The 13,830-nt window shown below is 41.7% G+C and overlaps 1 protein-coding gene across 3 annotated transcripts in view; it reads right to left on the bottom strand.

Annotated features, from left to right (window-relative positions):
- Positions 1 to 248: 248 nt before the first annotated feature.
- LOC108140681 (Down syndrome cell adhesion molecule-like protein Dscam2) overlaps positions 249 to 13,830 on the bottom strand; it is a 33,652-nt gene continuing 20,070 nt past the window's right edge. The window contains exons 14-35 of one of the 3 annotated variants that reach the window (XM_017263628.2): positions 12,290 to 12,421; positions 12,067 to 12,216; positions 11,823 to 11,968; positions 11,376 to 11,511; positions 10,941 to 11,060; positions 10,548 to 10,700; positions 9,970 to 10,492; positions 9,421 to 9,631; positions 8,749 to 9,004; positions 8,524 to 8,667; positions 7,421 to 7,729; positions 7,190 to 7,345; positions 6,688 to 6,867; positions 6,068 to 6,442; positions 5,595 to 5,720; positions 4,516 to 4,831; positions 3,819 to 3,982; positions 3,239 to 3,487; positions 2,670 to 2,861; positions 2,019 to 2,319; positions 1,449 to 1,706; positions 249 to 1,296 (exon numbers count right to left, since the gene is read on the bottom strand). In XM_017263628.2, the coding sequence (XP_017119117.1) occupies positions 1,245 to 1,296; positions 1,449 to 1,706; positions 2,019 to 2,319; positions 2,670 to 2,861; positions 3,239 to 3,487; positions 3,819 to 3,982; positions 4,516 to 4,831; positions 5,595 to 5,720; positions 6,068 to 6,442; positions 6,688 to 6,867; positions 7,190 to 7,345; positions 7,421 to 7,729; positions 8,524 to 8,667; positions 8,749 to 9,004; positions 9,421 to 9,631; positions 9,970 to 10,492; positions 10,548 to 10,700; positions 10,941 to 11,060; positions 11,376 to 11,511; positions 11,823 to 11,968; positions 12,067 to 12,216; positions 12,290 to 12,421 (4,649 nt within the window). In that variant the 3' untranslated portion in view covers positions 249 to 1,244. Of the gene's footprint in view, positions 1,374 to 1,448; positions 1,707 to 2,018; positions 2,320 to 2,669; positions 2,898 to 3,238; positions 3,488 to 3,818; positions 3,983 to 4,515; positions 4,832 to 5,594; positions 5,721 to 6,067; positions 6,443 to 6,687; positions 6,868 to 7,189; positions 7,346 to 7,420; positions 7,730 to 8,523; positions 8,668 to 8,748; positions 9,005 to 9,420; positions 9,632 to 9,969; positions 10,493 to 10,547; positions 10,701 to 10,940; positions 11,061 to 11,375; positions 11,512 to 11,822; positions 11,969 to 12,066; positions 12,217 to 12,289; positions 12,422 to 13,830 lie in introns of all 3 variants that reach the window. The other 2 variants (XM_017263627.2, XM_017263629.2) reach the window with 2 other exon arrangements.

Consider the following 13,830-nt stretch of genomic DNA (forward strand, 5'->3'; position numbering starts at 1 on the left):
TGAATGGCGACCGCTGGCTTGTGGTTGGACTGCTCTGTATTTGATTGATTTGGTTGGCTCTCATTTGCTTGCATAAATATTTACACAGCTTCGAAACGGGGGAAACGGAAATCGACAGGGGGGCCTTGAAAGAAGGGGAGGAAATAGAATACTGACCAGATAAGTGGAACTTTTAGCCCAACAGCCGGTTGGAATTGGGCAAATTTGGTTTTAATGAAATTACCACGATTTGATTTTGTTTATTTTTACACTCCTTTTATTTAATTAATTTGCCGTATTTGGCATTCGGTTTCTGCCGCATTTCATTTCATCTCCTCACATATATTAATTTAGGTTTATTTGTGTATGTATATATTTTACCTATGGTAGTAATACAATTTAATTGTTGATTATCTACTTTTAATTAAATTCCATAATTATTACTTTTCCAATAAATGCAGTAACAGATTTATATCAATTTTACAGATAAATGAAAATGTCTCTCGAAAAAACCAAATGACATCGATGAAATAAACAGCATTATTAGTGCTCCGAAAGTGTCAATCGAGTTATGCAGTTCATTAGCCTGACATGTTTTTCGCATCAACGTGTACTTTAGAAAAGTTTAATTTATCACAACAAATTGAATTACATATATTCGTGTATACATATTGATAGTATTAGTAAATACAGTTCAACTCGTTTTTTAACGATTATCATTTTCAATATCAATAGAAATCGCTAGCAACATCAGTTGGGAGCATCAGTAATCAATAGTCAGTTGGATCTCTATAGATATAGTCTCTAGATATAGTCTTTAATTTGCTCCATCGAGTGTGCGAGAACTTTGGGTGCTATCTTAGAAACTAATTTTTTTTAATATACCACGTTCATGTGCGCTCTTACTTGCAAGATATTAATATTTCGAATGAGTTTCTATTTTGCTTTTATTTGTCATAAAGAATTTTACTTATAAAGAACTCGAAATTTACAATAAATCTTATAAAATATATAACCGGCAAATGTGTAGTGGCTTTAAAAAATAATTATTGTGCAACCCTTGCAAATGTAATCGATCATTAATTTAAACTTTAAAACAGTGAGTTAATTATTTACATAACTATATTTGGCAAGTGGCAGCCCCATAAACGTGGTAATTGTGTACACTTATTGAACAACACATAAGATCTAAGCTAAATGCATTTAAATGCCAGAGTTCGTGTGTGTATTTCTTTGAGTGTCACTGCCACGTACAGTGATCACTATTATACGTGTATCGTGTACTCTTGCCGCTCCTGTTCCTTCTTCTCGTGATACCTAGAGGTTCGCAGTTCTGGTTAGTATTGGCTTTGGTTCAAGTGCAAGATCAAGTTCAAGTTCGGGGAAGATAGACGCTACAGGCATGCAACACAAGCTACGGTCAAGCACTTTTGGGCGGCATTATGAATTCGAGGCGTCGTATACCTTACCTTGCCAACAGTGAGGTCAACTCCTCGCGGTCCATCTTGGCCAGCTGAGCATCCCCGGTACTCTCCATCACGCGCTGCACCTCCAGGTCCAGTGCCCGCTGCTCCCGCTCGCAATCGCTCTGGTCGCCCGGCTCCCGGCCGTCGTGGAATCCCGCCGGCGGTCGAAATCCGCCGGACAGGTCAAGTCCCGCCCCCGCCATCGCGGCAATGGAGGCGGCCAGGGAGGCCGCCGTCTCGGCATCGACCTCACTGTCTAAACTAAAGATTCGGGGGTGGGTGAAATTGTCAAAAGATTTGCATTTATAAGTCTAGGATTGAGTCAGCTTTTTGCCAGCTTATCTAGTCTTCAGAAAGTATGACACTCACCTAAGTTACACTAACGAAATTTTATTTAAAAACAGAATTAATTGCTTTATTTTTCATTTTTATCCTAAAAGTTACTGTTTAAAATCAATCAGATTCAATATTAATCAAGTGTCATACCTTTTGTTTGCTGTTTACTATCTTTGATTGTTTTTCTTTTTTTGCTAATTTAATTTGGATTGGTTAGGGTTTAGGTACCTGAACTACCTGTTGCTATTACCAGGGCACTTTCTCCGCTCCAACGTTTGGTTGCTGGGCTGTTGTGCCGCGCTTCCGTGCTTCCGGCTGCGCTGTCCGGCGCTCCGCTTCTCGCCTGGACCTCCTCCACCTCCACCTCCCCCACTTCCACATCCACCTCCTCCTCCTCCTCCTCCTCCTCCACCGCCGCCGCCCAAGCCCATGGCCATGCCCATTCCAAGGACGTGGCGAGGGGTGTTGTGGCGACGCTCGGGCCCCGGCGAGCCCTGGTCATTATTGGACTCGGTGCTCGAATCGGGTCGAAACATATCTGAAAGATTGAAGTAGTATACAAATTATTAATTAATTAAGAACAACAACAAAAGTATATATACGTTCGCAGCTTTCACAAAAAAACGACTATAAAAAAAACATTAAAGCCATGTATAGTTTCTGCTAAATTTGTCGATTTTGTTCAATGGCATCCATTTTATTTTTCCGAAGCTGTTTGATATTGACTTCCGATCCAGCCCGTTTGGTATTAATCGAAACTACTACCTGGTTCCTACCTGCATTTTAAAGATAAATTTCGACTGCAGAGCTATATTTATAATATAATTTTTAGGACATGATTGCTTTATATGTATTCCATTGTCTGTTAATATTATTAGGTATACGCACCTACGACCGCTCGACCATCGCTGCTGCGCGATGACTTGCAGGGCACTCGGTAGGTGGGCATGTTGGAGAACTCGGTGCTGGGACTGATGCTCGTATCGGATTCCGAACCGGCCGCCACCCCGCTGCAGGCTCCGCTGCTCTTGGCACTCCGGCCTCCATTGGATTTCTTCGAGTGTCCCGCCTGCGAGCCGGCTACAATGGTCATCGACTTGCTTAGCGTGGACTCATCTGAACACAAATGTTTTTGTCATGCGTTTATTACTTTACATATTAACTTAAGTCTTAGGGTTACATTTTCGAGTCAACAAACGTACTAACAAAAATGTTGTGTTCTTTTCTTTCCGTTGCAAAAAATCAACGTTCTTAAAAGTTCTAAAATTGTTATTACATACCAAAAAAAAACATTCCAAACAATAAAAATATCATATGTTTCTTGTCCTTCTTCATTGTCAAAAACTACGGCAATTAAAATTAATTAAAACTTAAATTTAAATTATAAAATTATAAATTTTGAACTATTTTTCTTTCTTGGTTTGTCGATATAAATATTCTAAATTTCAGCAACTCACCCTCAGTGTTGTAGTAACGCTGCTTATGCCAACTGGACTTGCTCTTCACATGACCGAATCCTGAACTGGGCAGCAGGGGATATGCAGTGGCGTTCAGGTTCTCACCCTCCGGATGCCCGAATGTTTTGAACTGCATGGTATAATCAAGAGGCGTTTGGGCCGCTACAGCACGTGTGGGAGTCTTGGCCGGAGCTCCTGTCCGTCCGCCATTCACGCTGAACGTGGCATAAGGCGAAATCTCGTACATTTCTAATTTAGACACACAAACGAAAAAATTTAGTTAAAACCTCATAAAAATTAGAAAAAATAAAAAACACAACACCTTGAATAAGGTTCTAAAAATAATGGAAAGTAATAAAATATTAATACGAGGGAAATTATTTGTAGAATTAGTGAATAGTATTTTAGCTATAACTTCTTAAACAAAAACTCCAAACCATATTTTTACACACAAAAAATTTGTATATGGAAAAATTTTGTTTTATAAGAATTCTTGTTAGCTTGAATACTTATCCTTAAATGCCACCCTTAAGGATGCACACGTTTCGCATCTACGCGTTTATAGACTCAAATTACTTACCCGACTCGTTGCCCTTGTCCACTGTCTTTACAGGGGAGGCGCTGTACACCTGCTGATTGCGCCGATTTTCATGGTCCTCCTTGTAGTCGCCTGGCAAAGTCCTGGACTCGTAGCCCTCGGCGATGGGACCGCACAAAGTGCGTCTGTGCTTGATGGTCAGGGCTCTGGAAAGGAAAGCAAAAAAGACTTTTATGATAGTAATTGCAATTCGAAGAAAAGTTTTCCTCGTACGACTCAGCTGTTAATCACTTGGAATTTGCTGCGGCAGAATAACTTGTTGAACTAACTAAAATAATACTCTTTTTTTTCTTTATTGATGGATTAATTTTTTTAATTTGAAGAGCACTTAAGGTTTGTATTAAATGATTTTGAAGTTAAAAAATTTTAAGCCGCAGATGCAGCATTAAATCCAATAAAAGTCAAAAGATATTCTCAAAAGTTTTTTTTTTTTTAATCCATGATTCAATCCGTTTGGGGATTAAGGGGATTCTCATTGGCCGAGTTCACCTTCGTTACATTTGCATTCGCCAGCAAGAGGGTTAATAAATTCTTAATTAACATTCGCAAGCCATTACGGCAAACGACTTCGTCCTGAACGGGCCTCAATTCCCAATTCAATTCCCCGTTTACCCGGGAAAATCCAGAGACAAACCAACTCACCCCCATTCGCATTTCGCAAAATGCAGGACGCACTTACATCGTTATGATGGAAACGGTGATGATGACGACGACAATTAGCGTCGCGAACCAATCACCGCTGGTCGGATTTGTTGCGTTTATCAGATTGTTCATCAAATCGTTTTCCGAGGGGAAAACCGATGGCGGTGGAATGGTGATGCCATCGATGTTCGTCGTGCTGAAATGATAATGCTCCGTCGTTTTTCCCGCATCATTGGTGGCAGAGATTCGCAGCTGATACCACTTGGCCGGCAGAAAGTCGCAGAATATTAAATTTTCACGGTTTTCCTCTGCGTTCGAAATATCCGATGTGACAACTGTCCACCGTATGTCGCCTGGGGGCAATAGCCAATGGAAAGCACACGCACAGGACACACAAACACATTCCGGAAAACAGAAGGATGGAAAAAAGGAAATTATTATTATACGCAACGTTGAACGCGCCATGGAATACGGATTAAATTTAATAAATATTTATAAACACAAATGGCTGTAGATTGGCAAGTTAATTGAAAACAAAAATAATTATATTAACTGTATTTAATTTAACGCAAATTAAGCGTCAGCAACTGGGTAACACAAAGTTTCGTGCCTTGCTGACAGCTGGATACTCTTAATTAAGGAATTATACATTTTAATTAAAATCTTTTAGCAGGTTTAATTGGTCAAAACCGGTGTTCTAGCATAACAAAAGCCAAATGTATGCTAAAAATAAATGCGTTTTATAATTTTAATCGATTTAACATCAACAAATTATCAAATTCATAGAGTTAGCCACGCTTGATAGCCGATGAAACTGAATTAAATAATGTTTTTAGATTAAGGCTATGAATAAATTATGAAACTTATTATATTTATTTTAGGTTTCTTTTTTAGGGGAACGTATTTTTAACACTAGACAACCATTACAAATTTGTTTTACAATGTTTTGGATTTAAAGTTGCTAAAAAACTTTGCTTGAATGGCAGACACAACACAATTTAATCGGCTTGTAAATCATTTTTTTCGAGGAATTAGTGCCTTTTAAATCATCTGTGTGTAAATGAAGCCCCCAACTCGAATTGCTCACCCATGCATTCATTGCTTATATGCACTCACCCAGTGGTCGATGCTCGATGGAGAAATGATGAATGCTGCAGCCGCCGTTGTGCCACGATGACAGCTTCAAATTCACGCACGTCGCATTTGTGGCAATTAGTTCGTTGCCATTTGGGGCCTGAGAGGCTGCGAATGGTAATCGAAAATGTAAACGAAATGAACGGGGGAAATGCCGTGGGAAACGTACAGTCACGGTCAAAGTAATAGGAGTTCTCCTACTAAAAACATTTAGGTCTTTAAATACAAACTCAATCACAACACAAAAATTTTGTTTAAATTTTAGATTTTAATAAAAAAATTAAAATATCTTAGGGTTCCTGGGTTTCTTTCAGTAATAAACTGTTTCGAAATATTATTTTGACTGTGACTGTAAGACTTCAGCAAACCACTTCACTGAGTGACATTTGTGGTCAACAGGCAACATTTGAATTCAGCACAGGACTGCTGGGGATTGCAACACAGGTCCGACTTACCTTTGCCCTTGGTCCAGACATTAATTTCCTCACTGGCCACCCCGGAGCCGACCATATTGTGCGCAGACATTTTTATAATATACTGATTTCCGCACTTCAATCCCGAGATCGTGAAGGCATTATTTTCGGGCAGCAGCTCGGTGTGGGACCAACTCTCGTCGGCCGTGTGGTACGATATGGAATACCCCTGCAGCGGAGCACCACCATCATCGGGGGCATCCCAGCTCACGCGAATGCTGTCGGCGGAAGCGTACTGCACGATGATTTGCGGTGCGGCCGGTGGCTTCATGGCAATCACCTGGTACTGGATCTCGTCACTGCCGAACAGATTGTTCGCCGTGCACGTATAATTTCCGGACAGACTGCCTTCGACTCCTGCGCAAAAAAGGGTGACGAGGAAATGGAAAAATCGTTTGCCAATGTTAATGTACGAAAAAATCAACCAATCAATTTTATCTTTTTCCCATAAAATCTTTTTATCTCGCTTAAAAAGAAAATTACAATGACAGCCCTTAAAAGTTTGATATGATCACAAAATAATCTTTTCTGATTTTGGATGGATAATAATTACAATTAAATATTTATATATATTTTTTATGACAATTTAGTTCTTCACTTACGGTGAATCTTCAGGTTTCCCTCGTTGGTCACCTCGTAGAAGGGACTGAAGGTAACGGGGCGATCGCGGGTCAGCCAGCGGGCGCGGGGCGTGGGATTTCCCACAGCCAGGCACTCCAGCACCAAACCAGTGCTCACAGCCTTGCGCACAACCTGACCAAAGGATGCGATTCGGGCAGGAGCTGGCGCAGGGAAAATGGCGAGCAAAAAACACAAAGTGGACAACAAAAAGGCAGGACATTTAGTTGGGTGAGCGAAATTAAAATGTTGCGGCTTGTGCGGCTTTCGCCAGCACGCTGAATAAATGTCAAATTTTTAATTAAAGCGACAGTTTACCAACTTATTTGTATACATACACTGGAATAAATTTTTGTAATTTGTTGAAGTTCGAACTAATTTTTTTTTAAATTTTTCTTCAATACTTAATTATTACCAAAAGACTATTGTTCGAGTGCGTACGTACAAATACAGTGTAAATATTGTATTTATCTGACTGCCGCTTACCTCGCGTATTGGTGGCCTGGGCGATCACAGATGTGGGCTCACCTTCACCCACGGACGTGGACGCCGAGACCCAGAACTCGTACATTTGATTCTCGGCCAGGCTGCGTGCCTCGAATATCACCGGATACCCGTTCTCGTCGACACGCACCATGTGAGCTGAAGCGGAGAAAAAATTAAATGACCGTATACATTTTAATGCCCTTCGTTGGGCGCCATTTCCTTGATACTCACTTTTGGCCTGGCCCTTGCGGCCCGCTTCCCTCATGTAAACCGTGTAGTGCGAAATGATCCCGTTGCGATTTTTCGGTTTGAGCCAGGAAATCAAAATCGAATCTGCCGTCAGGGCCGCTGCCTTAATGGACGCCGGTGCATCGGGCACGTCGTCGTCCGTCTGGCAGAAAAGCGGATGACTGGCCAGGCCATCTCCAGTTGCCGTGTACGCCAGCACCCGGATGGAGTAGTTGGTGGCCTTGTGTAAAGTGTGCAGATACGTCTCCAGGTTCGAGGTGCGCTTAATCTCCAGTTTTGCGGGGAAATCAACTGGAAAAATAGTTCAATTTGAGAGGCAAACCCACATTAGGAAGCACTTCTTAGCCGTTATGTAAAAAAATGTAATTTAAGTTGAAAATCTTTAATATACATTTTAGTGGCCTAAAGCATTGTGGAAATCTGTTGTACTTTTTCTTTATAAACCCTATTATCACTAAAATGAGAGCCTGGACTTTTACCTAACAAAATTCCAATTTTAGCTTAAGCCTTTAAGCCTTATAATGAAATATAAATGTCTTTTCAACTTTCCTAATTTATACGAACACACCGCTTCGATGCAGAGTCAGTTGGTATTATTGATTTGATGAGATTTGAAAAACCAGTGCCAAAATCAACAACTTGAAGTCTCATCAATAGCCCACAGCTCCAACCCATTGAACCCTACGCCAAAACCAATAAAGTTGAGCAACTCACTCAGCCCCTTCACCCCCGACAACTTCATCCTGGCACATCCTGCTGCCTGGATATCGTATCATATCTATAGCTGTTTGCACAGCGCTCTCAGGGTCTGGCAATATCAACAAAATCAGCGTCATAAAGTGCCAACTGCAAACTGACGTAGTTGGAGCAAGGCGCGGTATACAATGGTGGCTAAAATATTAACACTCACAACTCGAAATAGTATTTGTTACAACTATTTAAAAATATCTTTTTAGTAAATTGCTTTTTGAAAACTAATAAATGTAGTTTAAGAAGACTGTTTTATAAAAGTCAGTATTTAAGTCAGCATAATGCTATGGTCTTGGCCCCATCTGTGCGTGCAACCTATACTATACTATACTCACTTTGATGCACAATCGGGCGATATAAAATTTTATAGCCCTGTATGATGCCGCCGTGGAACTGAAGCGGTGGCTCCATCCACGAAATCTTCAGACTCTGCGACGACAAGGCGGTGCAGTTGACGTTCTGTGGCGCTGCCTCGGGAACTGCGAAAAGATTGAGATACACATGGCGCGTATTGCGAGATATCCTGTCTGCGAATTGCACTTATTAGCTGCGCTACCAACCTCCCTCGGCCGTCGTTCCGAAGATGGCCGCACTCCAAGGTCCGGAACCAAAGCTGTTCATCGCCCGGATTGTGACCGCATAGCGGGTGTATTTCCGAAGGCCCCTCAAAGTCGCCTTGGTCGTCGCCCAGCCGCTCACAATTGTGGACTTAAGCGAGCTGTTCACCACGCTGATGAAGTTTATGTTCTGCTTCTCCTCGCTGCAGTTTACAGTATAGCCGATGAGCTCCCCGTTCCACGACTCGCGTGGCGGTATCTGCAATTAATAGTTACACATAAGAAAATAGGTCATAAGATATTAATGTCTTGATTTAGATTTCTAGTTAACACAAATTCGCGCTCACAGTTTATATTGTATCTTAATATTTGGAAAGAAACATGTGTTAAGTTGGATAAAACCTTGAAATAAATAGGAATGAACAAAACATTTAAAATGTATCTGTATAATAATATAATATATATACTGTTTTGGAATTTGTATAAATGTGGGATACTTGGGAGGATAACCAGCAGTCTATTTAATGTTGGTCATCCAAAGATATAGAGTGCGAAAGTCGTAAAGCTTATAATCTTGGTTCTGTTTAAACGTAATAAAAATAAATATCTAATTTCTATTACCCTACTTCTAAATATATTTTTTCTCCTTAGTGTATAAGTTGGAACGACACTCACCTGCCAGGTGACAATCAGTTCGCTTTCGCCGCCCGTTTGCACCTGCACATTCGACGGTGCCTCGGTGGGCGCCTCCTCCTGGGTCTTGAGCACAATGGCCTCGGTGTAAGCGCTCCGCTCTATCTCGTTGATGGCCTGCATGCGAATCAGGAAGGTGGTCGCTGGGGTCAGACCCGCCACAATGGCGCTCTCCCGCAGGTCGCTGTCATAGCTGCCCGAAAAGGCCAACAGATAACGGAGAAAAACATCGATATAAATGTCAATATATTTCACTTTCTCTTTTGTGTGCAATTAAATTCAATAACATCTGCGTGATTTATTTCAGCACGTTCATATTTATTATTTTAGTTAGTGATTTTTTAAATATCTTTAAATCTCTTTAACGGCAATAAAGGGTAAAATAATTACTGTATATTAAATAAAACTATATTATTTTACTAAGCAGTTTTGCTTTACAGATGGAAAGGACTAACGAATGATAATATGGAGCCTAGAATTCTGTTCTGTGTACAAATCTCCATAAAAACAAACATAAATGTCAACACATACCTGCGACTAATGCTCGTCGATGGCAGGCTGACGTTGATGACGTTCGGTCCGTTCCAGTCCCCTCCTCCAGCACCCGATGTCCCATGGGATTGGAGGTATTTCAGTGCCTGATATTGCACCAGATAGCTGAGCACCGGTGAATTGCCGTCGAAGGGTCGCCGCCAGCTGAGCTTCACTGTACGCGAACCGACTTCGAAGAGGTCGAGATTGGAAGGTGTATCTGGTCGCTCCTGAACAGCCAGGAAAATGATCTGCTCCGCTCGTCCATAGGGATTCTCGGCTATGCATCGGTAAACCCCTGAATCGTGGCGATCCGAGTGCCCAATAGTGAGCTGCGAGTCCACACCCTTCTCCGTTTTCATCTCCGCTATGCTAAACCGGAAGTTATTTAGATCGATGCGCCCGTTGTTCTGAGTCCAACCAATGGTGATGGGTTCGTCGCCCTTGGCATGACAGTCCAAGGTCACGGGATCGTTACGTCGAGAGCTGATATTCCGGGCGGACTGCTCGAATCGCGCGGGTTCTAAGTAGACGGATTTCATTACATTTATCCTATGAGTTGAATCAAATTCCATTACCATTCACATTGATTCGAATTGTCTTTTTAAGCCCAGTCCCGATTTCATTGGTGGCCTGACACATATAATACCCCTCATCATTGTCCGTTGCCAGATTTAAAAGCAGAGAGTGATTACGCATACTGAGAGGCTTGAAGTCCTTTGAACCTTTGCCTACACATAGAAATATAAATTAACAAAATAGGAGTCGACATATACAGGTAATAAATATTTCATAAAAAGATATTATTAACCAAAATATTTCCAATGTCCCAAAATGTTAACTGATAAGTCCAAGGGGCCGGTGAGTAGAGGACAACATTCGCTTAACCCCTTGAACCCACCCGTACTTTAATGAACTGTGCATCGAAATTCCAAACCGGCTGGGATTGGTATTGGGATTGGCAAACTTACCCTGCCCTTTGAACCAGGTAATAGCTGGAATCGGATATCCTTCCGCCTCACAATTTATCGATATTGTGTTGCCCAGCATAATGGCCGTGTCCATGGGCTCGTAGCTCCAGCGGGGCGCCACTGAAACGTGACCGGGCCACAGGGCGAATGCGTAACGAAGGCAATGGAATGGAGAACAACGAAAACGGCAACAAAATTAACAACTCTCGACCTGTGTGCATGTGTATCTTTGTTTTTTAGTCCCAAAAAAAAGGGCAAACTTCTCGCAGCAGCCAACGGCGCACAAATCCTGTGTGATTTATTTTGAAACAGCAGCGATTCGCTTCAATAGACACATTCGCACACACACACACACACACACACGCACAGCATCCAATCCCATTGCATAGCATCGCATTCCATCCCATCTGGAGTTCAGAATCCCTGCCCACTCACCTCGCACCTGCAGCTCAGCCGTGTAGTTCACCTTGGCAGCGGCGTTGCTGGCATAGCAGGTGTACTTGCCACTGTGCCTCGCACTGATATCCTTGAAGACCAGCAGCGAGTAGAACTCCTCTTTCTTCTCGGTAATCTTGTAAATTGAAAGAAACACAAGTAAGACGGTCGTTATTTAGTTGACTGACTTTTAGTTACCCGGTAATTTGAGGTCTTACTAGGAAAATCACTAAGAAAATTGCTGAGAATAAATAAATACCATTAAAATAAAATCATAAAGTCCAATCAAAACGCAATCCAACAGGCGTTCCTAAAACCTTTTCAAAACTCTAAAAACTTTGCGCCCCAAATATACACCTTTTGCCTTAAGTAATAGGTATCGTAAGAATGACAAAGACAAAAAAATACAGAAAACTTTTTCGTTGCACTTTGGAGTGACGGTCTTACCTGCAAACTGCTCGGGATGGAGCTGTCGTCCTTCTTCCAGCTGAAGTAGATGGGCATGTCGCCGGAGGAGACCGCACAGGTGATTTGGGCCCGTCCGCCCTCCTGCAGGTTCTTGGGGAACTTGAAGGGCTCGATGACGGGCGGACCTTGATGAGCGATTAGACGGCGGAGCGGGCAGACGTTAGTGTCGGTCGAAAGAAGCAAAATAAAAGGGACAAAGACAAAGTCCGTCCCCTCTACTTACTGTTCACATTCAGCTGCATGTCCCTGCGAGCCTCTTCGCCCGCTCGACTCCTCACGATGCACGTGTATATTCCTTGATCCCGACCCGGCTCCACATTCTTGATGACCAAATGACCCCCATCGGCCACCGAAGCCAGTTCGTAGTGGTTGCCTGGATTTGTGGTTGGACAATAATGTGTTAGACCCTCAGGACTTTGGATTTTTCCTCCTGTAATTTGTCTTACTCGTTGTCAATTCCTGGTGCGCCTTCTCCCATCTAATTTGCTCGATGGGATAACCGGCGAACGGACAATGCACAATTATATTCTCGCCGGCAACGGCTTTAATCGGTCCAATAGCTCTCACATACGGAGGTCCTAAAAAAAAAGAATGCAGAGGAAAAAAAAATAATTGGCCTCCATATTTATAGCAACAATCAAGACATATGCAAATAAATCCCATGAATTAGTTATCTCTAATTAAGTGGACTTTAAGTTGCTCTATATTTTACTAATGAAGAAAGAGATATGAAGTCAACTTGTTAATGATTAAGGACCCCACATATTATTTGCACAAATGTTTTTGCATGTGTGTGCTTATTTAGGGGCATTGTGAAATTTATTAAATTAGTTACAAAATGCAATTAGGCGGGAAAACGGTACGAATGCTGAATAATTCCAATTATATTCGTTTGGCACACATGCGACGTTAATGCATATAGTGCAGATACGGCCGCAAGACTGTTGTGAGTGTGTGTCTGTGCATTTTTAGTGCTGCTAATGCAACTCGTTGCATGGGTGAATGCGTTGCATAAATTGCAATATTCATAATTAAACAGGCGAACCAAAGCCTGCGGCTTCGCCAGTCCTCAATAGGCCGTAGATTGTCTGTGTGCGTGTGAGTCGGGCGTGGCGGGCTGTGGGCTGTGGGCGTGGCATGGGTGTATTCGCTAGATCTGTTCATAATCGAAATCGGTTTGTCATTATTATCCCGACTAAATGCACCAAGAAGGATGAGTAAAACCACCAGCGCCAAAAGGACTATTGAAGAGTTAAATTGGATATTTACCCCATACCCTTCGATGATTTCATTCACTCAAACACATTTTCCCTACATCTTCAACGACTGGCCGTACCTAATTTGATTTTCAATTTGATTCTGGCTGCAGGCCAGCATTTTAAACATCATCATTTATCATCAATACGCACGCCCACTTAAATATCAAGTATACGCACACAAGGACTCAAGCTGCCTTTGCTGCATCATCAATCATTCGGCATACAGGGCGTATGATTTATATCTGTCACACAACCATTCGCTTATGCATTATTAACACATTAAGATTACGCTTTCGGAACTGCTCACAATACTCAAAAGCTCAGCAGTCAAGAGGATATTTGAGACGAAGGACGAAAAGTGGGGGCAATCTCGTTGGTTGACATTTTTATATTTGCACAGTTTATACACCGATGTGACAGTGATTATCCTGCCAGATACTCAAACATTTACCAGACAATTCACACGCTCAATCTTTTTAGCAACGTCTTCAGTTCACTCAGAAAAAATCGCAACCCAACATTAATTTTTAAAATTTACTTTAACTTAACTCGGGCCGTTTCATCCAGGTATTTTGCCTACACAGACAATTATTATCTCAGAGTGCCGAATGGGAACATTTTAAAAGTGTATTTATTTAGTCAAATGATTATTTAATTTTAGTATGTCACTTTTACCGCCCCTTCTTCTGAACCAATTAATTTTTCTAATCCCTATTCTTTTAGCAATA

The sequence above is a fragment of the Drosophila elegans genome, unplaced genomic scaffold (genome assembly GCF_018152505.1).
Source record: "Drosophila elegans isolate 14027-0461.03 unplaced genomic scaffold, ASM1815250v1 contig_476, whole genome shotgun sequence".
Lineage (NCBI taxonomy): Eukaryota > Metazoa > Arthropoda > Insecta > Diptera > Drosophilidae > Drosophila > Drosophila elegans.